The 27,661-nt window shown below is 56.5% G+C and overlaps 1 protein-coding gene across 5 annotated transcripts in view; it reads left to right on the top strand.

The window, feature by feature from the left end:
• Nucleotides 1-27,661, top strand: part of LOC116939311 (uncharacterized) — a 270,447-nt gene that overhangs the window by 182,585 nt on the left and 60,201 nt on the right. For 4 of the 5 annotated variants that reach the window (XM_076062794.1, XM_076062796.1, XM_076062793.1 and 1 more), the window contains exon 5: nucleotides 3,010-3,039. The exons of the other annotated variant lie outside the window; for it this stretch is intronic. In XM_076062794.1, coding sequence (XP_075918909.1) covers nucleotides 3,010-3,039 — 30 coding nt within the window. The remainder of the gene's footprint in view (nucleotides 1-3,009; nucleotides 3,040-27,661) is intronic. 5 annotated transcript variants of the gene reach the window in all.

Below are 27,661 nucleotides of genomic sequence, written 5' to 3'. Positions count from 1 at the left end.
ACCACAAACAATTAATTGTACCATGCACGCGCGCACGTGAAACACGGAGCAATGGTGATAATATAATAATATAACGAGGAAGCTGCGCATTAGATTTCACATCTTCCCCCCCCCCCCCATCTCACCCACCACGAGCACCAACACCACCCCTGCCCTTTGTAAATTTGGGTACAAGGCGCTGGCGCGCACCCAGCGCGTGCTCATTAGCGCGGGCGTCGCTGCGCTTGTCCTCTTGCCGCCAGCGCAGCAGCCGGCACCTCGCTGCGCCGCGCTCGCCCACGCTGCCGTTGCTCCGTCGTTACCATCACTCAGGGCCTTTCCCGTCTTTGAGGTTCATTGCGGTTATTTCTTTGTGCTCTCTCCTCTCTCTCTCTCACTGGCTCTCTCCGTGTCTCTCGGGCTGGCCGGGAGGGGTTTTGTGTTTTTTTTTTACTTTTGGGTTTGAAGGCCGCGGAGACGAGGGTGGCGCCGTGATGGCCTCCCGCGGGCCCCTCCGCGGCGTGGCGCCGCGCCTAATGACGAGACTTTAGACGCGCGCAGCCCGGCGGGGCACGCTCATTTCATCCCATTTACTTATATCTGTCTCGCTCTCTCTCTCGCCCACCGCCGCTGGTTGGTATTCCGCGCACGGCTCCGGTGTTGCTCACTTGCCCCCACAGGCTGACATCGTCGTCGTCATTATTAGTAAGCGGCGGCAGCAGCAGCAGCAGCAGCAGGGGCAACAGCTGCAGCGGCAGAAGCAGCGGCGGTTGTCATAAACGCAAATCCCACACAGACCGAGGAGTTTTTACTGCCGCTCTTTGCTAATTGGCATTGGCCGCTAATTATTTGGTTGCAGGTTTTTGCGATTGGCTAAGTGGTGGTGGCATTTCGCGTCGGTTGTGGTTGTTGATAACGGTGGATTGTTGTATTTAGCTGGGATTGCTTGGGACCGAACAGCGCGGCTGGCGACGTGCGGCGCGGAAGAAGTTCAACGTACATGACCCTGAAACGGGTGCACTTGTGACTTCTGCGCGCGGTTGAAACGGAATTGGAACAAAGGGGGGGGGGGGGGACCATCGGAGTGGGCCGCGTTGCGTGCGTGTGTGTCATTCGTTTTAAATTTGGGAAGGCTCAGCCTGACATCGTGAGGCCCTGCGCTAGGACGTGTGGAAGGGAGGCACGGGTGGGCGGTGGGGGTGGGGGGTGGGGGGTGAGCAGAGTAACGGGGGGCACGAGCGGTCGGAGCTGGTTGTGGGCGAGCGACAGGAACGAGAGCCTCGCCACGCGTCCCGCCGGCAACTCCGCGCGTCAAATTTCTATGTTTGAAAAACTTCCCTCCCTCCCTCCCTCCACCGTCCTTTCCCGAAGTTTGTTTTTGATTATTTTGCGCTTGCCGTGTTTTTTTTTTTCTTTCAGTGGTCTCCCCCCCCCCCCCCCCCACCGTGCCGATTCGGTTTGTCTGCCCGCCCGCCCGCCGGCTCGCCCGTCCGCGGCGATATCCGGCACAGTCGGTCTCGTGTTTAATGAACGCGGGGGCCCTCTCCCGTGGAAGATTCGGCCAGGGCTTGATGATGGATGTTGCCCTAGGAAAGCGCGCAGCTTGCTGCCATGCAGCACGAGCCCGGCGCGCTGTCGTGAGTCTCCGTGGGGAGGGGAGAGCGGTTGGGGTGAGTGGGTGGGAGGAAGAGGAGAGGGAGGGGAGAGGGAGGGAGGGAGGGAGGGAGTAGGCTTCGCAGTCCGCTGGGACCGCCGAACCAGATCAGGAAATATGAAGAGAAGGGGCGATGTGAACCGCGCCTGGCGCGAAGTGGATGCCGCCGTAGCGACCTCGCTCCTGGCGCGGTGTCGCGAGCTAAGAGAAATAAAATGTCTCGCGCGTCACGGAGGAGACCCAGCTCTGCGCGCGCTGGTGGCCGGGGCGATTCGCGGGGCCGATAGTCCAGGGTCGTCGTGATCGGGCAGCGGCAGCTTCCCTCGGTTTGAACGGTCGCACGTGGTGGCTTAACCTGGTGCCTAATTAACCGCTGTAGTTTGCCCGCGGTGTTTCCTTTCACGACTAAGCCGTCGAGGAACGTTTTAAACGAACGTGCAAATGGGCGCGTGCTTCGATTGTGGACCCTTCACTCACTCCGAGCGATGGGAGATTAACGCCACCGCGCTCCGCACCGTCGTGCCAGCGGAGCGGTCGGCCGACCCGGCCTCCCCGCTGCGCCCCCCTCAACGTGGCCGTGACACCCGGCCTTCCGGCGTGCGAGACTCGGATCGCCCGAGCCACTGCTGCCCACGAAAGCGAGAGGGAGAGCCCCCTTTCTATTTTTTTTTGGGTTCGAGCGCGGAAATATATACGTGTCGTTCAACCCGCCACCACCGAGGTTTCGCCAGTAATCACAACTGGCTGTCGCCCGATGAGGCTAGTTACTGGCGAAACGTTGTACTCAGATTGTAAATGTTGTGGCTTTACACCGGTGTGCTGTACCAGTAACGAATTGGCACGATCTGTTTGCGTGACAAACCTTACTAGTTGGCTGTGTCGGGTGGTGGTGGGTTTTAACGACACATTTATACGTTTACGCGATCTAACCCAGCAGAGAAAGAAAGCTGTGTTATGATCGCGAAAGCGTGATTGAGTGATTTGACGCACGTGCAAGCAGTGGGAGGGGGTGGGAGGGGTGGCGGCGTAGAGGCCGGGCGGCAGGCTGGGTGCCGACGGCCGGTGAGAGTGCCGGGAGTTGAGCCTCCGGGCGGCACTTTTGGCGAGGAGGCGCCGGGTTTCGGCGGGCGTTTGCATGCCGCCTGGCGCGTGCTCGGCGTGGCGCGGGAGGCTCACGTGGTACCGAGCCAGCTGGGGGGGGGGGGGGGGAGCGCGCCCGGGGATTTATCATCATTATTTTATGCAAAAAGCAATTTGTCTATTATGCTCGTTACTACTGTTGCTGCTGCTGCCGCCGGTGTGCCCGTTGATTAACGCGTGCGTGTGGTTTTTCTTTCTCTCCCCTGCTCCCACCACCCTTGTTTTTTGTGTTGCAGTGTGACAGCGACAGTGACGTGGAGGATAAGGTAGGAAGTTCGCTCGTCTTTATTTTTAACCCGCGGCCCTCTCTCCCGAGATTCCAATTAATCAGCCTCTCTGTGGTGTGACAATTTAATTTTCAACATGCCAACAAAACAATAATGAGCTCGCGGCAGCGGCAGCAGCAGCAGCAGCACCGGCGGCGACGGCGGTGGCGGCACTTTGTAGGGAAGACGTTCACACAAAACTCGTGCCCACGCTGCATATTCCACAACATTATTATTAGCGTCCCCCGCACGTCACAATATTGTGTCATCGGAGAGAGTGCGATTGTTGGAAAGTTAAACCACAAATGGTGGCGGTGGGGTTTGGGGGGGGAGAGGCTGCTTTGCGGGGGTCCTGCCGTAATCACGGAGGCCGCGTTGAGGTTGCCAATATTCCTCGCAGTGCTTGCGGCCAGGGGCCCGTGCCATGATGATGACGACGACATCGGCAGCACGAGGCTTGTTGTCGACAAGCCGTCGTCACGGTCTCTTGAAGTCAAGTGAGGTCAGGAGGTCGCCGCGGCCCGTGCCGTTGACTTCTCTGCACCTCGCCACCACTTCCTCCCGCACGCTCGCTCGCTCCCGTAGTCGCCGCAGGTTCGACGCCTCACTCCACGGGGTCCGCAGTCTCGCCACCGTCAGGCCTACACGGTTGGCACGTCCTTCGAAGGTCCCCACTCTTGCAGTCCCATCATCTCCTTTGTCTGGCTCGAGGTCTTCACCTGCGCCATCGATCCTCGGTTACCTGACCTCCTCCGCCCTGCGCACGCAAATATTCTCAAAACCACAAAACAGCTGAGAGCAATTCTTACAGAGCGCAGCATTGAAACGACGAATATTTAAAGTTTGTGTGTTTCGTTTTATTCATTATTTAAAAGACAGCCGTTGAACTCGAAGGTCCTTGATGTAGAGCACGGGCTTGCGGAGGTCAGGGCCGTGAAAACCCACGGGAGAATCCGTGTGTCTCCCCTGCCCACCCCACGGTCGCGCACAGCCAGCCAGCGTTGTGCCACGAGCACCGTTGTGCAAGCAGTACACATGTGTGAGCGCGCGTGTGGGGAGACAAAGGCGGCCGGGCGTGGTGCTGGCCACCCACCCCCTCGTGCGCCGTGCCGGCCTTCATAGGTGCTACTCGCTAACAGCACTTGCCCCAACAGTCTGTTACAGGAGACAAAGGCGGTCTGTGCATGGTGCTGGCCACCCCCACTCCCTTGCGCTCCACAGTACCGCCCTTGAAAGGTGCTGCTCGCTCACAGCACTTGCCCCAACAGTCTGTTAAGGCTACATACGGACGGGTGGTGGTGAATCTAGAGTGGAAGTTTTCGTTACTGCAGGGATCCATACTCTTGGGTTCTTTGGGTAAAGTCACGTGGGGTATAAAATATGATTTAATTTATTTTATTTGATATCTACGTGACTTTACCGAAATAACCAAAGAGTATGGGTGGTGGTTATTTGGACGCGTGGGCCCACGTTTCGGCGGCGGAAGCGCAGGTGTGCGTGCGTGTGTTGTTTTTTCCTCCCCCGCCCTCGCGTCCTCGTTTCCAGGGTTTCTCCCGAAATAGGATTCGCTGGTTCTGCTTCACAAAAGGCGCGTTCAAACACGAGTCGTAATTGACGCGCTCGCAGCCTTTAACGGCGGCTGCGGATGGCGGCACAAGCTCACCGCCGCCGCGGCGGTGGCGGTGATTACACGCGATATCTCTCTCTCGGCATCGGCCGCCGCCGCCATCAATGCTCGCGGGAATCGTTTATGCAAAGGCCGGCCCGCCCGCGCTGGTCACAAAATCGCGAGGCCCTATTGGCTAATGTCCAGCGGAAAGATTATCTGGGCCATTGACCGCCGTGTGAGAGAGAGCGGAGGGAGGAGGCTGCGTGGTAGTGGTGCCGGGGGGGGGGGGGGCGGTGGCGGGGTGGAGGAGGAGGCTGCTGGGGGTGGGCAGGGAGGAGGGGGGGCGATGAGAGGCGGCGGCACGTTGGGGGAGGGCGAGCGGAGCGCGAGGGGGTTATTGGGCACGCCGGTCGTATCGCTATCACTGAGAGGCTCCGGCAGTAATGGGAGTCGTGGATCATTCGTAGGCACACGATAACGACCGGGCGCTCTGAAGCGCACGCCACTCAATCACGAGCGGGTGGGCGGGCGGGCGGGCGGGCGGGTGAGCTGGCGGTTCGTCCACATTCGCAATGCGCTCGGCACGCTGCCTGGGGTCTTGTTTATTGCACGGGCTAGCGTACGCATTTACGCGTGTGTGTGCACGTCAGTGCGTGTGCACGTGCGCGTGTGCGGGTCTGCGATGACCCTAAATAGCTCTCCGGCTCAAAATATTCAATCCGGCGCCTCGTCGTAACCGTGTGAGAGACCGTATTGGAATTCATCGTTTTTGCGGCGGTAATCTGAGGTGGCGGGTGGGAACTTTTTTTTTGTCGTCGTCATGACCAAATCATTATTTTTCACCCATAACAGCAGCTGTAAACGATCGTGTCCGGCTTGTGGGCCTTGACGGCTGCCCACACTTCTCGGCCCTGCGCTCGTAAGCGACGTCTCGGGGTTCGCGGCGTCCAATTTGTTGCTCGACAGGAGATCGGCAGCAGCTATTGGAAGCGCGTCGCGCACTTCACCCGAGAGCGTCACGGCGAGGGACGTGGCGACCTCGGGGCCGGCGGGGCCGCCCCCCGCCGTGACCCCGTGTGCGCGCCATCGGCCGGCGCTCCCGCTGCCCCCCGCCCCCCCCCCCCCCGGCCCCCCACGGTTTCTCTCCGCGACGCTAAATCCGCGCAGTACGGCGCGGATTTTTCACGGCCCTCGATTTTTTTTGTTTGCGACGCGTAGGGGGTGGGCACCAGCTGCTCCCTCGCACGCGCGCCCCGTGCGGCAGCCGCCAGCCCGCGGCGCTGGCGCATCGTCCCGCCGGACAGCTGCAGGCGAGAAATCTGCCTGCTGCGCCTGTTTTGGCCAGACCCACGCGGAGTGAGCTCTCGGATTGCTGGGGGAAGCACGCAGCTGGAGGGAGAAGGGGATCGACGGGGGGGTGGAGGCGGTGGAGTGTGGGTTGCGGGGGGGGGCCGCTCGCATGCGTTACGTTCGTCGGATTAATTTTGTGTCGCGCGGGCGTCATCGTGTTGTCTCGCCGCTCCGCGCTCACCTACTTTACTCTCTCGCCCTTCGCCGCACGTGCGAGAGCCATATTTGGATAAATTGACCGGCCCCGGCTACGTGACGCATGCCCACAAGCATTTCCGTCGCGTCCGCTGGCCCTGACGGCTTCAGTCACCGCCGCCACCGCCGCGTTCAGGGTAATGGGGACGATTTGAGCCGCCGCCAACACCGCCACCACTACGCGCGGCTTCTGGCGTGTCGGCACAAACGCGCCGAGATAGATGACTGAGAAATACACGCGCTTTTTTTGTAGAGTAGGAAGAGAGCGCGCGCAGTTGTACGGGGGAGCGGAGTACTTTACACGAGAAGCATTATCAGCGGAGAAGGGCGCGCGCTGCGTCTGCGTGTCAGAGACACAGCCGCGACTTTTGCTCCTGCAGAGGCCCGTGTTATTTTTTGTACCGCACACTGCCGCCATTCTTCTCAGCTTCGACTCTCCTCCTGTAAAGGACTCCTGCGGACGGATGGCACGGCTGTCGCGAATTCTCCCAACTGGGTAACGCGCGGCTCGTTTCGCCGCCGTGGGTAGGGCTCTCTCCGTTTGCAGATTGGGGGGGCGGGTGGGGGGGGGGCGGTGGTGGGGGGCCGGTGGGGGCAAAGGGGGGGGGTGGTACGTTCCTTGCCCCACCTGCGAAGGAACCCGCTGCAGCTGGTGGATTACGGCACAAAAATCGATTTCGAACGGCCGCATGTCCCCCCCCCACCCCGCCCCTCCTCCCCCCGAATTCTGCAATGCAGTTCACGGCGAGGTGCAACCGCCGCAGCCACCGCTCCGCCGCATCACGCGCAGCCACCCGTCCATTGATGGGTTAATGTTCGGCTCCAGCTGTGAAATCCATGCCCCAGTTAGGCAGGAAGTCTGCCTACCGGGCACGTAATGATGCATGGATTCATTGATTGAAATTGATTCTCACGCTCATCAAATTGCGCGCGCGAGAGCGGATTATTTTACGGATTTGCACACATTTCATGCAAACGATATGAAAACGTTAAATTTAGCCTCGGGCAAACGGGGCTGCGCGAACGAGACGGAACAATCACAAATTGACGTGCGGGGGAGGCGGAGCAAAGTGATCGATCGTTGAATCGAGCCGCGACGGATCTGTGACATACTATCAGATCGATCGCTCGGTCAAAACTTTATCTCTTTCAAGGGTCGCAGGTTGGAGTTCGCCGAGGTCGTAGTACGGGCGGTAGGTGGGTGACCCTTTAACGGGCCGCACGCGTCGAGGGAACGAGCGGCACCCCGGAGGTCCTGGCGTGGGAACGTCGCGGCACGGGGCAAACCCGGCTGGCGGCACGGGAACAGCGAGCTCTCTTGTTTTCACCGGCGCTCCGTCGCCCCCCACCCTTCCCCCCCCACCCTCCCACCCCCCCCCCCCCGGCGTCGTTGATATCACGCACGCACGCAGAGACAAGCGACGCGCATTCAAACTCCCGGTTTCGCGCCGACGTCGCGAGCACGACGTGCCGTGGCACGCCGCTCCGAACTCCCCCATGAGCATTTTTTGCGCCTAACGTTTTTGAAACGTTCTTAAGTCGCTCGGGTTTAGCGAGGGTGGTAATCTCCCGCCCCGGGGCTGACATCCCTGCCAACAAACGGCTCTCTCTCGGCGCTTTTATTTTAGAGCGCCTCGCGCGCTTCTGAAACTTTTCTGTCATCGCCGTACGAACCGCGTCAAAAAAAATTGTGCAGACGCGTTCGAGCTGTGATCTCGAGACATCGCTCCAAAGTAGCTCACCGCGACGTTCGCCGAAGCGTTCCATCTCTCAACAAGCCGCTGGCTCCTCGGGCGCTTGGTGACTTTACGACGCCAGCAGCGTTGCAGATTGTCGTACACCTGGAGTGCGGTGGGGGTTGGGGGACAGAACGTCAACGTTAAGAGACGTCGAGGGATAGCGCTACGAGCGACGTTTAGTTCCGTGGTGGTTTCTGCCACTTAATCGGGGCCCCGTTCGTTCGTCTCCGGTTTAGCAGGTGTGAAGCCGTTGAGACTCTCCGGGGCGTCTTGCGCAGCGCTCGCCTGTGTCGACGAGCAACAAACAACGGGCGATGATAAATCATCGTTGTCTACGCGCGGTGGAGGCGCGCGCAGTTGTCGTCGTCGTCATCGTGAAACGCAACGCGCCGTTAAGCACACGCGCGAGTTTACCATTAATCGTGCATTACGTCAGCGGTGTGGCTGCACGTTGCCACCGAACCATCGTGCATTGTCGTGGGCGCACCGCGGGTAGAAGCCACGTGTAACCAGAACCCCATCCTGCGTCTCCGTTTGGAGGAAATCGGCAGCGGAGAGCTCTCTTCCCCGCCATGCCAATGTGGAATTTCCACCGGTGGCTCGGTTGGAGCACGGGGGACGCGTTGACCTTGAACCCCGCGTCATTTTCAAACTGACGACCGGCGAAGGCGAGTGGGTTGCCGACAGCCGGCGTCGCCAGAGCTGGTGGCTCGAAATTCCCAGCCCGAGATCCGGCGGCCACGACGACTGTGGCGGCCCCTTGCGGCTTCTCGCCTCCGCGTGAAAATTTCAGGGGCCCCGTTGGCAGCGGCGCCGGCGAGCAGCCCGACCGCGGCCGTCATTAACGCGGCCGCGCGGCCGAACAAAAACACGGGCGAAGGTTTTGCCGCTGCCTGTTCCGTGTTTCGGCCGAGAGTTATCGATAAAAACCACGACACGACAAAGGCGGCCGTGCGTGGTGCTGGCCACCCACCCCTTCGTGTGCCGTGCCGGCCTTCATAGCTGCTGCTCACGAACAGCACTTGCCCCAACGATCTGTTCAGGCTATATGGGGCACCGCAGGAACAAAATGCTGCAGACCCCCCCCCCCACCTCGCGCGCCAACGATTTTCAATATTTTGACTGAGAGGCCGCCCTCGGAGACTGATAAGCGCCTTTTTCCATTGGGCGAGACCTTTAGATATCGAGGCGTTATCGCATTTGACTTTCGCTAATTGAAGATCTAATTAATGCGCGCGTCCGCGTGTCGGACGCAACACGGATAACAAGAAGCCACCGCGGCGGTGAGAGAAAAGCAACTCGAACAGCGTGCGAGCGTTCTTTATTGCGTTGGTTTACGTTACGTAATTAATTAGACCGCTGGCGGTAATGAGAGGGATATTATCGCTGTGATGCGAGTCTGTGGCCGGCTGACGATGATGAGCGGGTTGCCGAGCGGGGCTTCCGTCGCCGGTTGCGGGACGCTGGCCCTGATAATTGCTGCCATCGTCGACCGCCCGCTTAGGGGGCGGGGGTCGTGTCCGTCGCGGGATTGCGGGAGATCGTTCATCGATTTGCCGAGGTCGTCGTTGATCGCGGCGGTCGTCCGCGAGCGAGCGGGGGGCGGTTGGCGGAGCGGGGTGGAGGCGGGGAGGGGACAGTCTGGCGGCGAGCGAGTTGGTTCCCTGCCAGCGCTCGTGGTTTAACTATTAAAACGATTTATTATTTTACCAGGTAAGTAATGCTCACTGAGCTGCGTATAGCTCTTATTTCAGAAGCGGGCCTGGCTATCGCAAACCATAGCTCAACGAAGTCGTGGCTTTTCGCGTGGGAATTTACAGCAGCCAAATACTCTATAAACGCGTGGTGATGTCAATTCTAAATAGGGAGGGAAAAACGGATGGCCCAGAAAAAAATCCACCCGACCACGGGGAGAGCGAGACACGCACATTTCAAATATACAGTAGCAGGCGTCGGGGGTCGGGATCGAACCCACTACCTCCTGTATACCAGGCGAGGTAGTTAACATCTCCTAGCCACCGTGGCGCCACGGAGTAATTTGTCATCGCCGGGCCGGACGGATCCTGAATGTGCACGGCGATGCTTTAGGGGGACAAGTAAACCCCCCCACCCACCCCCCACCCGCCCGCCCCCCGCCCCATCCCTAAACCCCCGAGGGAGTTCCCGGTAATCAAACTCTTCAATAAACTGGGCGCCGTTATCCGAGGCCAGGAAATTAGAGACTCAACAAGCGCCAGGCCGACCCGAGGCCACGCAGGCTGCAGGCCTTCAGATTTTAATAATGAAGACGTGACCCCCATAATGCACCCCTAATAGCGCAGTTGCCCTTTCACCTTCAGTTATCCCAGAGGAAATAATTATAAAATGCGTGTGTTTGTGCTTGTGTGTGGGGGGGGGGGGGGAGCGGTCACGCAGTGGTTAGCGCACTGTGCTGCAAGCTTGGCAAACCTGAGTTCGATTGCCGAGTGGCAGGTGGAGTCCAACATTGCGAGTATTGCAGGATCCGAAAATGAATACGGAGGTGCGCGGACAAAGCAAATCAGGCAGCTTAAATAAAAGATAACGGGATGAATGAATGGATAAATATACATGAATGCGTACACATGTATTATACATAAATGAACACATGCATATTTAAGGAGGTAAATTAAACATTTAAGGATAAACAGGTAAATATAGATGGCGAAATGGCCGGTGAGAAAGGTGGGCAAGACGGGCGTATTGATGCATTTATTCAGCGATTCCATAAACTCGTGGACCACGGCGAGAGCCGGCGATAATCCTCGCACTGGATGCGAGGCAGGAGGCAGGAGGAGGGATGGCGACGGCGTGGAGGAGGAGGCCTCCATCCAGCAGCGGATAGACCTTGGCTCAGGGCGTGATGGTGACGGGGTGGGAGATCTTGTTTGGTTCTTTCGGTAAAGTCACGTAGAATGAGAATAAAATAAGACAAAATAAGGTGGGAGATGTAAGGGCGGCGCTTTGATATTGCTGCTGCAGCTGCTGCTGCCGCTGCTGATGATGATAATCGTCATGGTTGATGATGGAACTGCTGATTCTACTGCTGCTGTTGATAGTACTGAGCATTTATTGTATCATGGAGTTGCTGATGATGATGATGCTGTCGTTTCTGCTGCTACCACTAAAGATGGTGATGATGCTGCTGTGGCCACTGACAACAACTCTGACGCTGCTGCCGATGATGATGATGTTGATGATGTTGCCATGTTAATGCCGCTCGTTAGACCGCTCTCTCCCTTGCCCTTGGCCAGGGCCGCGCGACTGCGTGCCGCCTCCACTCAGCGTCTCGCGGGTGATGGGGGGGGTCCATTGGCACTGACACCCCCCCCCCCTCCGGGGTCCTCCACCCACACCCCCCATCAACTCTCAACCTCCTCCTGCACCGATCACTCAGTCCCACCACCACCACACCCACCCGACCCACCCTCCACCCACCTCGCTCCCCGTCCGCCACCCTTCGCTCCCAGCTGTGACCCCTTGGCTCCGAGCTGACCTGCCATGCCCCCTCCAGCCTCCGCCACATCCCTGCGTTGCCCGCGAACCCCAATTACTACAGCTGTTGGCACACGTCATCCCGAGATGGTGGGAGTCTGGTGGGGCGGTGGGGAGGGAACGAGGGGAGGGGTAAGCAGGGATTTTGCGGTAGGGGAGGAGGGGGGGCACTGCTCAAGAATTTCCGAACCTTTGAAGTGGAGCCGCCGGGCGGGAGATCAGAGGGGCCCGGCGAGGTCTGGAAGCGTTTGTCGGGCGGCGAAATCTGCGTAAGATTTCTGATTGTTATCGCGTGTGTCCGCCGCGCTTCTAAAGGCAGATTACGCGGATTTGCTGCCGGGATGTGCTCAGCGAGGGGTCGCTCCCCGGGCCGCGCTGGGGCTGCGCGGGGCCACGGCAATTCAGAGGGGGAGGGGTGGCGTGGGAGTCCGAATAGGAGGCGGGGGCGAGGGGGGGACACCCCCAGCGGAGGCGGCCCGTGCCCACACCACCTGCACGGCGTTTAAATAAACCAGCAGCGAACCCCTTACCACATGCTCTTTCATCGTTTTGCAGGAGGAGCGGATTTCAAATTTCCCCCCGCCAGGCGCCCACGCGCGCCGTCTCTCACTCGCTCTCTCTTCCCAGCCATTTCCCATGCTACATTTATGGATTAATAAGCGCGGAGGTAAACGCGCCGCGGCTATCGCCGTGGCGTGGCCCCATCGAAAAGGCCCGTTTGATTCGTACGCACCGGCGGCAATTGCCCCCGCTGGCCGGCTTGGCAGAGCCGTCAGCGGCGGGAGCAGATGGAGAGCTGGGGGCGCGGGGAGTGGGTGGTGGGCACCTGTGTGTAAGAGGGGGAACTACGCGTGTTCCTGTTGAGTGCTTACGCGCGTGCGTGGTGCTGGCCAACCCTGCCCCCTCTCTCGTGTACCGTGCCGGCCTTCATAGGTGCTGCTCGCTAACAGCACTTGCCCCGAAAGTCCGTTAAAGCTATGGGGATGTGGCGTGGGGAATCTTTGTCTTTGTGTGTATGCGAGTGCACATTTGTGTGTGTGTGTACATGAGTGAGTGCACACGTGCGTACGTGTGTGTGCGCGCGCGCGCGCGCGTGTGTGTGTGTGCATGCGCATGGGCCCGGTTCCGCACGCACACACACTGGTTTCGGAATCGCACAGGGCGCCCACGTGCGTTTGATGGCAAATTGGAAGCATCTGTTGGAGACACGCAACACGGGCGTATCGTTTACACTGCGGAGCCGTGGTCTGCGTGGACTCTAACGTACACACAGCCACGGGCATGTTGCGCCATCGAATAAGAGACTCACTTACAGAGACCCCCTCCCCATAGACTTAAGTAGAGACCCATAGAATCGCACAGAGACCTGCAAAGTCACGTGGAGACCTACAGAAGCCCGTAGACTTGCATAGAGACCCACACCATCACATGGAGGCCCCACTGAGAAACTGGAATGAGCTTGGCAGTTGTCTTCATTATCAGCACTGTCTCCTGGAGAAAGGCGATTCCAGCCCACGTAGCTTCCCCGGGATACGAACTGGTGCAGCATCAGCATCACTACCATCATCATCGCCATCATCGTCGTCACGACCATCACTCGCTTCCAGCGCTCTCCAATTAGTCCAACCACACACGGCACCTGAGACTGGATAGCCCGTGGCGGAGTTCGTCGCTTCCTCAACCTAGCTGACGAGGAACACTCCTCGCCTCTTCCCGTGTCATCTTCATCACATACACACATCAGTAGCAGCAGCAGCAGCAGCATCATCACCAGCGAAAGCAACTGCTTCACCATCAGTCATCAATCGGCAGGATCGTGCGCTGGAGGATGGTAAGGTGATGTGGGGATTGGTTGGGGGGGATGGAGGAGAGGTCGAGGGAAGGTGGTGGGGGAGGGAGCCGTCTGCGCTCTGGTGCGGCCTGGTCTCAGATCTCATTACCCTGACTGACAGTCGTGCGCAGCCGTGCAGCGGAGTGGGCTCACGCACTTACACTCACAAATTCCCACTCACACACTCACACACTCCCACTCACACACTCACACACTCATACACTGACACACTCTCACACTCACACACTCACAAACTCCGACTCACACCCTCACACTCAAACACTCCCACTCACACACTCCCATATCACTCTCACACACTCCCACTCACACACTCACACACTCCCATTCTCACACTCACACACACTCACACACTCCTACTCACACACTCAAACTCACACACTCCCACTCACACATTCTCACACTCACAAACTCCCACTCACACACTCACACTCTACACTCACACTCCCACACACTCCCACATTCACACACTCCCACACTCACACACTCCCACTCACACACTCACACACTCCCACTCACACACTCCCACTCACACACTCACACTCTCACATTCCTACTCACACACTCACACTCACAAACTCCCACTCACACACTCCCACTCACACACTCCCACTCACACACTCACACACTCCCACTCACACGCACTTCCACTCACACACTCACACACTCACGCACTTCCACTCACAAACTTCCACTCACACACTCCCACTCACAGACTTGCTCGCGAACACTCGCACGCTCACTCTCGCTTACGCACACTCATAGGCTCGCCCGCACACTCGCTTACCCCCCACACGCTCACGCCGTTCACTTACACACACCCACTCGCTTGTGCACCCACTCTTAGCTTACTCAATTTTACGCACACACCGACTCGCTCGCTCACACACAGACACACTGACTCCCACACACGCACACACTGACTCCCACACGCGCACACACTAACTCCCACACACGCACACACTGACTCCCACACACGCACACACCGACTCCCACACAAGCACACACCGACTCCCACACAAGCACACACCGACTCCCACACACACACACTTACTCCCACACGCACACACTGACTCCCACACGCACACACTGACTCCCACACACGCACACCGACTCCCACACGCACACACTGACTCCCACACACACTGACTCCCACACGCGCACACACTGACTCCCACACACGCACACACTGATTCCCACACACGCACACACTGACTCGCACACACACACTGACTCGCACACACACACACACTGACTCGCACACACACACTGACTCGCACACACACACACACCGACTCCCACACACGCACACACCGACTCCCACACGCACACACCGACTCCCACACGCACACACCGACTCCCACACGCACACACCGACTCCCACACGCACACACCGACTCCCACACACACTGACTCCCACACGCGAACACACTTACTCCCACACGCACACACCGACTCCCACACGCACACACCGACTCCCACACACGCACACACCGACTCCCACACACGCACACACCGACTCCCACACACACACACTGACTCCCACACACACACACTGACTCCCACACACACACACTGACTCCCACACACACACACACTGACTCCCACACACACTGACTCCCACACACACACACACACTGACTCCCACACACACACACTGACTCCCACACACGCATACACTGACTCCCACATACGCACACACTGACTCCCACACACGCACACACTGACTCCCACACACGCACACACTGACTCCCACACACGCACACACTGACTCCCACACACACACACTGACTCCCACACGCACACACTGACTCCCACACGCACACACTGACTCCCACACACACACACACTGACTCCCACACACACACACTGACTCCCACACACACACACACACTGACTCCCACACACGCACACACTGACTCCCACACACACACCGCTCGGCCGCCTCCGGGAGCTCTTCCTAATGTGCCGGTGTCTGCACAGCTTGAGGTCTCTCACTGCAGCCGCCCACTCAATATCCCGCACCCCCCCCCCTCATCTCTCTCGACGCTTCCCTCCTCTGACACCCCCCCCCCCCTCTTGGCCGGGCCCCGTGCTCCGGGGAGTCGCTCTGCGGGGACGCGGTGGTGGCCCAACCCGTGTTTGTTTGGCCCTGCACGCTCCACACCGCCCGCCGGAATCGGGTCGATCGGTCGATGCCTCCTCGTCCGCTCCCCCGCCGTGGCCACCGTGAGCGGAACGAGGCCTGTTCCCACCACCTCCTCGTCCTCCACCTCCTTCACCTCCTCGCCCCCACGGTGCCGCCACCCAGCCGTCGCGCTAATTCCACCGCCGAGGGTCTAAGTTGGGCAGCGCTTTAGGGTTTTGATGACTTCGGGCGACGCGGGCGTTGTTGGTGGTCGTCACTACGATAAGAAGCCAATATTGTGTCCCGCGTGTGACGTCACTTCACATGAGGCCCCCCCCGCGTGACGTCACTCCACATGAGGCCCCCCCCGCGTGACGTCATTCCACATGAGGCCCCCCCGCGTGACGCCCCTCCACATGAGGCCCCCCCCCCCGCGTGACGTCCCTCCACATGAGGCCCACCCCCCCTCATTAATATTCATGAGTGGGTGAATTTTTACGCTAACGCAGAGGAAGGTCGAGTATGACGTTTCTTTGCAGAAATATAAATTTTCGCAGCACAGTGCTACATTCGTGCGTGACGTCACTGCAAGAGCCCCCCCCCCCCCCCCTTTGCATTAGTATTCATGTCCGCGTGTAAATTTACACGAACGCACAATAATCATGAGCGGGTGACGTCACTCCACATGCCGCACCCCTCCCCAATAACCATTAGCGGGTGACGTCACTCCACATGGGGCAACCCCCCTAATTCATACTCATGAGTTGAACACCCGTCCTTGGACGGGCAAAAAAGATAGTTGTTAAGGCAACGTGATTATCAACAGCAGAAACATCTGTGTCGTCATCTTTGTCATGGTCGTGATCGTCTGCAGCAGCAGGAAACTGCATCATCATCGTTAGGAGTCTTACAATCTGCAGCAGCAGCAGCATTATCATCAGTACAGTAGCTACTTCATCAGCAGCAGCAGGATGATGATGAAACACGCGCTGCGTCATCCTCGCCATTGCCAACTAGTAACGGCGTCGTTCGCGACGGACGAGCAGGCGCGAGCGCTTGCTGCTCCATCTTTCTGCTCCATCTCCTCCCTCTTGTTTGCCGATCTCCTTCACCGTCAAAGCCTCCACGTGCCCGGCGAGCCACGCGGGCGCTGGCCTACGTGCCACCGATGCCCCCCAAGTGTCACGTACCCAGACATCCCTCCCACGCTTCCCCTATAAGCATCACGGCAGCTTCTACCCCACCCAGCCCAATCATGATAAGAACCCGGGCTAAAAACAACCCCGGGTCAGCGAGAGATGAGGGCTGAGGGAGCTCCTCGTGAACGCTGAGAGTGGTAGTGGGGCGCAGTGTTTTGGGGGGGTTCGTGGTGGGGTCTTGCGGTGGGGGGGGGATGCTGCTGCTGATTCTCTCCGAGTGAGAGGTGGGGATAGGTTTCCTGCGGTTAGAATCGGAAGATTTATTTATTACTGGAGGAGGAATACGATGGGCTATAAAGCTCTTTTACACAGATGTCCTGTCGGGGGCACGGGGTCGGAACGTTACAACGACAAACGGTACAAAAAAACACAAGATAGGGGAGCCTTGTCTAGGAAACAAATCACTGTTTTTTTTATCTTAGCAGCTAAATCCCACTGAGCGATTAACTTATTTTTTTCAGAAGCGACGTGGCCACAAATGATAGCTCAACAAAGTGGCTTATCCACTTTGTTGAGCTATCAACATTTATCTGGGGTTGGCCTAGGGCTCCTGCCGTTGTTGGGTGAGTGTGGCTCGGGTGAGCTATCGGGGGGGGGGGGGGGTGGTGATAGGGCCCGTGACGAGTGGGCGAGTGTGGCGTGGGACAGCGGCTCGTGCCAGGCTGTGCTGGGATGGTTCGGGTTTCGTTGTCTCACGTTAATGATGGGGTTTGGTTGGCTCTCGTTCGGTCGGGCCAGTATCTGCGTGCTTAGGAACGGGGGCCAGCGTCTGTGTGACTCGTGTTCGAGAGACAGCGAGCACCTGACGGGGGCTAGGAGGTTGTGTCTAGTGAGAGTACCCTTGGTCGCCAAGTATTCCCTGCCCACACCGCTCGCCTCCCTCCCGTCATCGACGTCTCACTCTCGGCTCCTCGCTTGGGCGGCAGCTGTCCCGTCCGGCTCAACGAGGCCACCACCACTGCCGGGGCAGGAGGCCTTGCTTCACTAGGCCTCCTGCCCCCCCCCGCTCCTCCTCCACCCGGCGCACTCCCCCACAGCGGGGGGGTGGTGGTGGTGGTGGCTCTGTCCCAGGCACTGCTTCTCTACCCTATCCCGTCTCTCTCTCGCCTCGCTCCCAATTTTTTTTCGTGTGTTATGTCTGAAACGGCGGCGCGTACAAATTGCCCGCCTCCCTCTGGGGCCTATTACAACAGGCTGCCGGGCCCCCGCGCTCATTAGCGCCGCTGTCAGTGCTGCAGCCGGTTATTATCCACCCGTAAATAGCGAAATTAATCCACCGACTTCATTAATAACGTCATGTGAAGGCAGCTTTGTTCCTCTCCCGTTCCGGAGACCCCCGTGCCCCACCCGGGTTTTTTTTGTTCGCTCCCTTTAGCGGCCCGAGCCAACAATACCCCGCCCCCGCCTTGTGTCGGCCAGTAATGTGATAAGGCTAATCTCCAAATTAGCGGCCACCGGGCGTAATGGATGGGAGCGGGGAGGGCGAGTGGCCGGCAGCGCAATTAGGCTGGGGGGGGGGGGGTCACCGTGGCGCTGCCTCGGCGTTGTTTGGGGAATAAAGGGGGCAATTTGCAGCCGCCGAGAGCGTTCCTGGGAGTGTGCGTATCACCTTACAGCCCGTGGCAGCGACCTCGCCATGCCTTCCCTCCCTCCCATCCCAGCCTAGCCCACAGAGAGGGACCTTCCACCATCCCTCCCGCCCACAGTCCCACACACAAAGACAAATATCTCCCGAGTAGCCTTAACAGACTGTAGGGGCAAGTGCTGTTAGCGAGCACCTCCGAAGGCCGGAACGGTACGCGAGGGGGGGGTGGGCAGCACCATGCCCGGCCGCCTTTGTCTCCCCAATGGTGATGTTTTTACATACCGCACAAGGTACTCATTTGAGGCCGAGTCGACCGAGGGCAAGCCCAGGAGCGGTTCAGATAATCGTCACCGGTGTTGGCCGTGAGCGTGAATCTAACCCGGGCCTGCCGGTTTATAGTGCAGCGCACTCACCGCTACACCACCACTCCTTACACGCACACGTAGACACGCACGCACACGTAGGTGCACACGTGCAACAACAACCGCCATTCGCCACTAAGTGGCAGTGACGTCACCACGATGCTTGTGCTAGGCCATGTGCACCTTGAGGCCACGTGAAGTGTCGAACGCCCGCTGGCAGGTCACGGGGCAGACCCAGGTGCCACGGGTCGACTGACTGAGATGACTGGCTGGTGCACCACCTGTGCCCCCTACTGTGCCAACCTGCTGTGCTTTAGCCACCCGGCGCTCCGTTTGTTGTGAGCGTCGCTCCTCCGCCCTCCGTTGTTGTTGGAGGGCGACTGCCTCCAACTGCCTAATAGCGTCCTTCACGAGCCTCCTCACAGAGGCCGATCTTGACACCGCTGGTACCAGTCATCAGCAAGTCCACTAAGCTCCACGTCCTCCTGTACCACATCACTCCATCTCTTCTCTAGCCCGTGCCGTGCCCGTTTAGCCCCCTCGATCTGGCCGAACAAAAGCTGTTTCGTCATGCGGTGGCTGGGCATGCTGGCAACATGACCCAGCCAACGCAGCTTTGCCTGCCGGAGGAGCTCACCGATGGGACCCTGCCCAGATCTTTCAAGGATTTGTGAGCTCCTCACACAATCCAGCCTGGTTAAACCCAGCATGGATCGTAGGCAGGCCAGCCTAAATGTTTCTAACCGGCGAAGATGTTCCATTAGGGGGGTCCACGTGCACACACGTGCACACACGTGTCGACGCAGAGACGAAGCTCGTGTAGCCCACGTAGGCTGTCGGTGCGAGTGCTGTCAGCGAGCTCAATTTGAAGAGTACCGGACACGGCACACGAGGGGATGGGGTGGCGAGCAGCACCACGTCGGGCTGCGCGTGCCTCGCCTGTACTGATGTTAGAAGCTGCACCCGTGTGCTCTTTTATGGCTGAGTTGACCCTCAGGGAGGCCTGGGACCGGTTCAGATATTCACCTGGAGGCACACACACACATGTACAAGTACAGTGAGGGAAAAAAAGTATTTGATCCCCTGCTGATTTTGTACGTTTGCCCACTGACAAAGAAATTATCAGTCTATAATTTTAATGGTAGGTTTATTTGAACAGTGAGACAGAATAACAAACAAATCCAGAAAAACGCATGTCAAAAATGTTATAAATTGATTTGCATTTTAATGAGGGAAATAAGTATTTGACCCCCTCTCAATCAGAACGAATTCTGGCTCCCAGGTGTCTTTTATACAGGTAACAAGCTGAGATTAGGAGCACACTCTTAAAGGGAGTGCTCCTAATCTCAGCTTGTTACCTGTATAAAAGACAACTGTCCACAGAAGCAATCAATCAATCAGATTCCAAACTCTCCACCATGGCCAAGACCAAAGAGCTCTCCAAGGATGTCAGGGACAAGATTGTAGACCTACACAAGGCTGGAATGGGCTACAAGACCATTGCCAAGCAGCTTGGTGAGAAGGTGACAACAGTTGGTGCGATTATTCACAAATGGAAGAAACACAAAAGAACTGTCAATCTCCCTCGGCCTGGGGCTCCATGCAAGATCTCACCTCGTGGAGTTGCAATAATCATGAGAACGGTGAGGAATCAGCCCAGAACTACACGGGAGGATCTTGTCAATGATCTCAATGCAGCTGGGACCATAGTCACCAAGAAAACAATTGGTAACACACTACGCCGTGAAGGACTTAAATCCTGCAGCGCCCGCAAGGTCCCCCTGCTCAAGAAAGCACATATACATGCCCGTCTGAAGTTTGCCAATGAACATCTGAATGATTTAGAGGACAACTGGTTGAAAGTGTTGTGGTCAGATGAGACCAAAATGGAGCTCTTTGGCATCAACTCAATTCGCCGTGTTTGGAGGAGGAATGCTGCCTATGACGCCAAGAACACCATCCCCACCGTCAAACATGGAGGTGGAAACATTATGCTTTGGGGGTGTTTTTCTGCTAAGGGGACAGGATAACTTTACCGCATCAAAGGGAGGATGGACAGGGCCATGTACCGTCAAATCTGAGGTGAGAACCTCCTTCCCTCAGCCAGGGCATTGAAAATGGGTCGTGGATGGGTATTCCAGCATGACAATGACCCAAAACACACGGCCAAGACAACAAAGGAGTGGCTCAAGAAGAAGCACATGAAGGTCCTGGAGTGGCCTAGCCGGTCTCCAGACCTTAATCCCATAGAAAATCTGTGGAGGGAGCTGAAGGTTCGAGTTGCCAAACGTCAGCCTCGAAACCTTAATGACTTGACAAAGAGAAGTGGGACAAAATCCCTCCTGAGATGTGTGCAAACCTGGTGGCCAACTACAAGAAACGTCTGACCTCTGTGATTGCCAACAAGGGTTTTGCCACAAAGTATTAAGTCATGTTTTGCAGCGGGGTCAAATACTTATTTCCCTCATTAAAATGCAAATCAATTTATAACATTTTTGACATGCGTTTTTCTGGATTTTTGTTGTTGTTATTCTGTCTCTGTTCAAATAAACCTAACATTAAAATTATAGATTGATAATTTCTTTGTCAGTGGGAAAACGTACAAAATCAGCAGGGGATCAAATACTTTTTTTCCCTCACTGTAGTGCATTCCCTATGCCCTGTGTGTCAGACCAAACGTTTGTTTGCGTGCGTGTGCACACGCGCGCTCCGATAACCAGTAGCAAGGAGGCTTTCATGAATAATTAAACAAGGTTCCCATCTCGTGACATCAAAATAAAAGAACGCTTTAGTCCTTCAACCACTGTTTACCAACGTCACTGGGAGACGCGCTTGCACGCACTGTGACGTGTACACAGTCTCACGTGCCTCACAGTCGAGCCTGCCCAGCAATGCCACTGGGGTTGGTCTGACGTTTCAGACAAGAGCAGAAATCAAAGTTGGTGGCGGAGGCGGCGGCGGTGGTGGTGGCGGTGTTGTCGTTCGCGCTGCACCCGGGGTGCCGCTGGCACCGGGAGTGAGTTACAGTTGGCAGATGCGACGACGGTCGGCGGCTCAAGGGCTGCGATCCGATTTGTCTCCAGATTAGCTCTCTCTCTCTCTCTGTCGTCGAGGATGCTCGCCTGCGAACCCCCCCCCCCCCCCGCTAAGCCGCATTAGCCCCCAGCTCCACGTGCTGGAGGATACATCGATTCGGGTTGGGGGGGGGGTGCGTCAGGGCGCCGATCCTCCCGCCCGCGCTGGCCGTCTGGTCCCTGTCGCCGTGACCTTAACGCCGGCTCGCGAGGGAGGTGACCGCCGCGGCTGCTTTGGCCCCGCGTCTTTGGCGCGGAGAGACTGGGTTCGAGTCCTCGGTCACAGGCCGCACATCCGTCGTGTCAGCTTCCTGCTGCTCCTGCTGCTTGCCGTGCGCTCCTCCTGAGTCGCTGGGTCTCGGCGACTGCCCCATTTGGTCCGGGGTGGGGGTGGTCACCTAATTGTCTGGCTTATTGCGGTTGTTAGGGGGCGCGCAAGGGGATTGGCGGTGTCTCGCCTGTGGGATCGGGTGGGCACGCCCGCCCCCCTGGGGGGAGGGGTGGGGGAGTGAGCGCAGGAGGAGCAAGAGGAAGGGGAGAGACGGCCCTCTGTGCGTGTTGTGTCCATGGCTGGGCGACGGCAGTAAGAGAGTGGAGCGGGGGGGGGGCAGGAGTAGGAGGGGGGGAGTGCGTGCCTGGATAATTAGCTGAAAGGGATCCCACTGTTGCACATTCCGCGCCCAGGAGCGTTCACTGAGATAGTGCGGAGGGGAAGTTGCTGTTTGGGCTCTGGAGTTGAAGGGTGGAGGGGGGACGGTCGGTGGAGCCCAGAGGAAGGACGTCAACTGTGGGGAGCATGGGGGGGGGGGGGTGAGAGAGTTGAGCAGTGGGGCATGAAGAAAAAATTGCCGATATGCAAATAAGGGAATGGATTCTCAGTTCTTGATCGTGGGCATCGATTTCGCGGGTTTTTGGGACCCGTGAGATGGGCCACTGTGGCAGCGCTGCCCACTCCACTACCCCCCCCACTACCGCCCCCCCACTACCCCCGCCGGCCGTGGGGACGAGGCAGTTGGCTTGCTGGGGAAAGTGGGGGGAGAGGGAGCAGGTGGCCAACACTCTGCGCCCGGCCGCCTTTGTCTCCCCCGTGCTGATGTTTACACCACGCCAGGTACTCATTTTAGGCCGATTCGACCTAGAGGAGTCCCGGGACCGGGTTCATAAATATCCGTTGCTGTTCTTGGGTGTGAACTCGAGTCGCCGGGTTCACAGTGTCGAGCGCCTGCGACTACGTTGCACCTGATGACGGTTGCTTGTGTTGCGATTGAAACGTCGTGATCTATTATATTTTCTACCTACGTGACTTTACCGAAAGAACCAAAGAGTATGGATTCCTGCAATCACGAAAGCTTCAAATCAAGATTGAACCGCCATTCACTGAGTGGCGGCGACGTCACCACGCCTCGTGTGCCAGGCTAGGTGCGCCTTGAGGCCACGAGACGTGTCGAAGGCTCGCTGCTGGCAGGCAGGCAGGCAGGCGTTCACGGGACAGACCCAGCAGATGCCACAGGTTGACCCGACCTGAGATGACCGACCGATGCACCGCCCGTGCCACAACCGCTGTGCCAACTCTCACCGCGTTTTGACCGCCCGGCTCCCTCGGCTCGTAGCGCAGTGCGCTCTCCGTTTCGCAAGCGCACTCCATCGCGTGCGTACACACCCTCGGTACGAAGGCACAATGCACACGCGCCGTTCGAGAAGCTCTGCTTCCCTCCAAGTCGCGTCTCATTAAAAGCGCACGGCAGAGGGAAGATGACTGATATTTTAACGAGATTACCTTCATCAGTACCCAGTGCAGTTACTCGCGTTTTGCTCAATTATAAATGAGGCTTAATTATAAATGGGGGTTAAGCTGCATATAATTAAATTATCCTTTGAACGTTTTGAGGGCCCGGACAAGCACTGCAGTCTGTGTACAGTCTACACACTCGGGGGGGGGGGGGGGGGGGGGAGTGGGTGGGGGCCGGGTTGGGGGCAGCGGTCGAGAAGTCTTCAGAACAAGGTGGCGAACCTCTCATGTCGTCGTAGTCATTGTTGTCGTAGTCATTGTTGTAGTTATTATTGTAGTCATTGTTGTCGTAGTTATTGTTGTAGTTATGGTTGTAGTCATTGTTGTTGTAGTCATTGTTGTAGTCATTGTTGTAGTCGTCATTGTTGTAGTCGTCGTCGTAGTCATTGTTGTAGTCGTCGTAGTCATTGTTGTAGTCATTGCTGTAGTCATTGCTGTCGTTGAAGTTGTCATAGTCAGTGTCGTAGTTATTGTTGTAGTCATTGTTGTCGTAGTCATTGTTGTAGTCGTCGTCGTAGTCATGGTTGTCATTGAAGTTGTCGTAGTCATTGTTGTCGTAGTCATTGTTGTAGTCGTCGTAGTCATTGTTGTCATTGTTGTCGTAGTCATTGTTGTAGTCGTCGTCGTAGTCATTGTTGTGGTCGTCGTCGTAGTCATTGTTGTAGTCATTGTTGTAGTCATTGTTGTAGTCATTGTTGTCGTAGTCATTTTTGTAGTCGTCATTGTTGTCGTCGTAGTGATTGTAGTCATAATAGTCATTGTTGTAGTCATTGTTGTAGTCATTGTTGTCGTTGTCGTCGTAGTCGTGGTTGTCGTTGTCATTGTCATATCCATCGTTGTCGTCATCGTTGTCATCGTCGTTGTCGTCATCTCGCGTGTAGCCCAGTTTATTTGGCCAAGCAGAGATGTCTGCTTCACCGTTGCACGAAGAGTAGCCAGCTGGTTTCAGTATCAGAATCTCTTTATTTTGGAGGAATCCGATGAGCTATGAAGCTCTTTTTTTCCACAGATACAGTGAGGGAAAAAAGTATTTGATCCCCTGCTGATTTCGTACGTTTGCCCACTGACAAAGAAATGATCAGTCTATAATTTTAATGGTAGGTTTATTTGAACAGTGAGAGACAGAAATAACAACAAAATCCAGAAAAACGCATGTCAAAAATGTTATAAATTGATTTGCATTTTAATGAGGGAAATAAGTATTTGACCCCCTCTCAATCAGATTTCTGGCTCCCAGGCGTCTTTTATACAGGTAACGAGCTGAGATTAGGAGCACACTCTTAAAGGGAGCGCTCCTAATCTCAGCTTGTTACCTGTATAAAAGACACCTGTCCACAGAAGCAATCAATCAATCAGATTCCAAACTCTCCACCATGGCCAAGACCAAAGAGCTCTCCAAGGATGTCAGGGACAAGATTGGAGACCTACACAAGGCTGGAATGGGCTACAAGACCATTGCCAAGCAGCTTGGTGAGAAGCTGACAACAGTTGGTGCGAATTTTCGCAAATGGAAGAAACACAAAAAGAACTGTCAATCTCTCTCGGCTTGGGGCTCCATGCAAGATCTCACCTCGTGGAGTTGCAATGATCATGAGAACGGTGAGGAATCAGCCCAGAACTACACGGGAGGATCTTGTCAATGATCTCAAGGCAGCTGGGACCATAGTCACCAAGAAAACAATTGGTAACACACTACGCCGTGAAAGACTGAAATCCTGCAGCGCCCGCAAGGTCCCCCTGCTCAAGAAAGCACATATACATGCCCATCTGAAGTTTGCCAATGGACATCTGAATGATTCAGAGGACAACTGGGTGAAAGTGTTGTGGTCAGATGAGACCAAAATGGGGCTCTTTAGCATCAACTCAACTCGCCGTGTTTGGAGGAGGAGGAATACTGCCTATGACCCCAAGAACACCATCCCCACCGTCAAACATGGAGGTGGAAACATTATGCTTTGGGGCTGTTTTTCTGCTAAGGGGACAGGACAACTTCACCACATCAAAGGGACAATGGACGGGGCCATGTACCGTCAAATCTTGGGTGAGAACCTCCTTCCCTCAGCCAGGGCATTGAAAATGGGTCGTGGATGGGTATTCCAGCATGACAATTACCCAAAACACACGGCCAAGGCAACAAAGGAGTGGCTCAAGAAGAAGCACATCAAGGTCCTGGAGTGGCCTAGCCAGTCTCCAGACCTTAATCCCATAGAAAATCTGTGGAGGGAGCTGAAGGTTCGAGTTGCCAAACGTCAGCCTCGAAACCTTAATGACTTGTAGAAGATCTGCAAAGAGGAGTGGGACAAAATTCCTCCTGAGATGTGTGCAAACCTGGTGGCCAACTACAAGAAACGTCTGACCTCTGTGATTGCCAACAAGGGTTTTGCCACCAAGTACTAAGTCATGTTTTGCAGAGGGGTCAAATACTTATTTCCCTCATTAAAATGCAAATCAATTTCTAACATTTTTGAAATGCGTTTTTCTGGATTTTGTTGTTATTCTGTCTCTCACTGTTCAAATAAACCTACCATTAAAATTATAGACTGATCATTTCTTTGTCAGTGGGCAAACGTACAAAATCAGCAGGGGATTAAATACTTTTTTCCCTCACTGTATCCAGTTGGGGCACGGGGTCAGAGAGTCGCAACAACAAACAGTACAAAAACACAATAGGAATGCAAAGTGTATAGGAAAGGTAAAAAAACACACTTCAAATATAAAAAAAAACAATTATCTGACCAGGTAAAGCCCACTGAGCTATTAACTTATTTTTCAGAAGCAGAAAAATAATATGCATACTGTAATAAAAATGATTCGGGGCAGGGAGGATTGTGTCCCGTGTCAGAGAGGCGGACTTTAAACAAACCGACCAAAGAAGAGACACTTACATGCCCTGAATACGAACGTGATGCAATGCGGAGGACGCTGGGAATTTCACGAAAGTATAGGGTAAGCAAAGTTCACATGAGAACTTTGGTCGAAAAATATATGTAATCTAGCAGGTTATGCCCTTAACAGAGCTCCACCAGAAAGCCTATAATTCTGAATGACAAACTCAACACACATTCGTAAATAACGCTTGCGTCATCTGCCTCGGGAGGAGAATAAAAATAAGAGCCGACGTTTCGGGCAATGGCCCTTGTTCAAGCTTGCGCCACACCATTTGCCAGTGCGTCACCAAATCGTCCGTGTCGTTCGGAAAAAGGAGACGTTACGCTCGTAGTCGGTTCTCTGTCGGCTCAGGCCGTCTTTTGTACGCGCGACGGCCTGTCGCCAAAAGTCAACGATCACGAATCGTGATGTCGGTCGTGAGAGCCTGCGTGTAAAATTAGCCGACCTCTCCGGAGAGATTGTTTTATTTTATTTTTGTCGGTGCCGCGTGGTGCGTGTCTTTACTCGCGCGTCTGCCTCCATTACCGTTCGTGTACGCACGCGGTAATGGTGCCCGTGGCATGAATGTCGATGTGTGTGTGGGGAGTGGTGGCGCAGTGGTTAGCGCACCGCGCTACGAATCCGGCGACCCCGAGTAGTTCAATTCCTGCTCACTGGCGATGACCTTGTGCGATGTGGTTAACATCACCTTTCAGGAGACAAAGGCGGCCTGTGCGTGGCGCTCGCCACCCCGACCCCCCGAATGTGCCATGCCGGCGTTCGTAGGTTACGCTCGCTCACAGCACTTGCTCCAAAGTCTGTTAAGGCTACACGGGGGATCTGTCTTTTAATGCGTCCACGTGTCTCCTCCGAGTGCGTCTGTGCACGTGCGTGTCTGAAGACAACTATGGTGCGAATGCCTCTGCTTATCAACAACAGCGGGCCTGACCGCGGCAGACCCCCGCATTAGGAGCACTTAGGGGGTCAGTGACTGCTAACTAGGGTCGCTGGTAATTGGGGGGTCAAACTCGAGGGGGGGGTGGTGAGTGGAACTGGAGAGGCGCACCGGGGATGGGATGTGCGAGGGTTTTAAGAGAGAAGCCCTGTGGCGTTAGTCATGTGAGTAGTGGTATGTGTGTCTGTGTGTCTGTGTGTCTGCGTGCGCGTGTGTCTGTATGTGGGGAGCGGTGGTGTGGCGGTTAGCGCTACGCTGCGCCACGAACCTGGCGACCCGGGTCCGATTCCCGCTCCCGGCCAACACCGGTGACGATTATCTGAACCGGTCCTGGACCTCCCCTAGGTCGACTCAGCCTTAAACGAGTACCTGTGTAATATATCGGCTCCCTGGGGAAGACAACGGCA

This window comes from Petromyzon marinus, chromosome 5, assembly GCF_048934315.1.
Source record: "Petromyzon marinus isolate PM22_M1 ecotype Great Lakes invasive population chromosome 5, UKy_Petmar_22M1.pri1.0, whole genome shotgun sequence".
NCBI lineage: Eukaryota > Metazoa > Chordata > Hyperoartia > Petromyzontiformes > Petromyzontidae > Petromyzon > Petromyzon marinus.
This window is presented reverse-complemented; position numbering and strand designations above follow the sequence as displayed.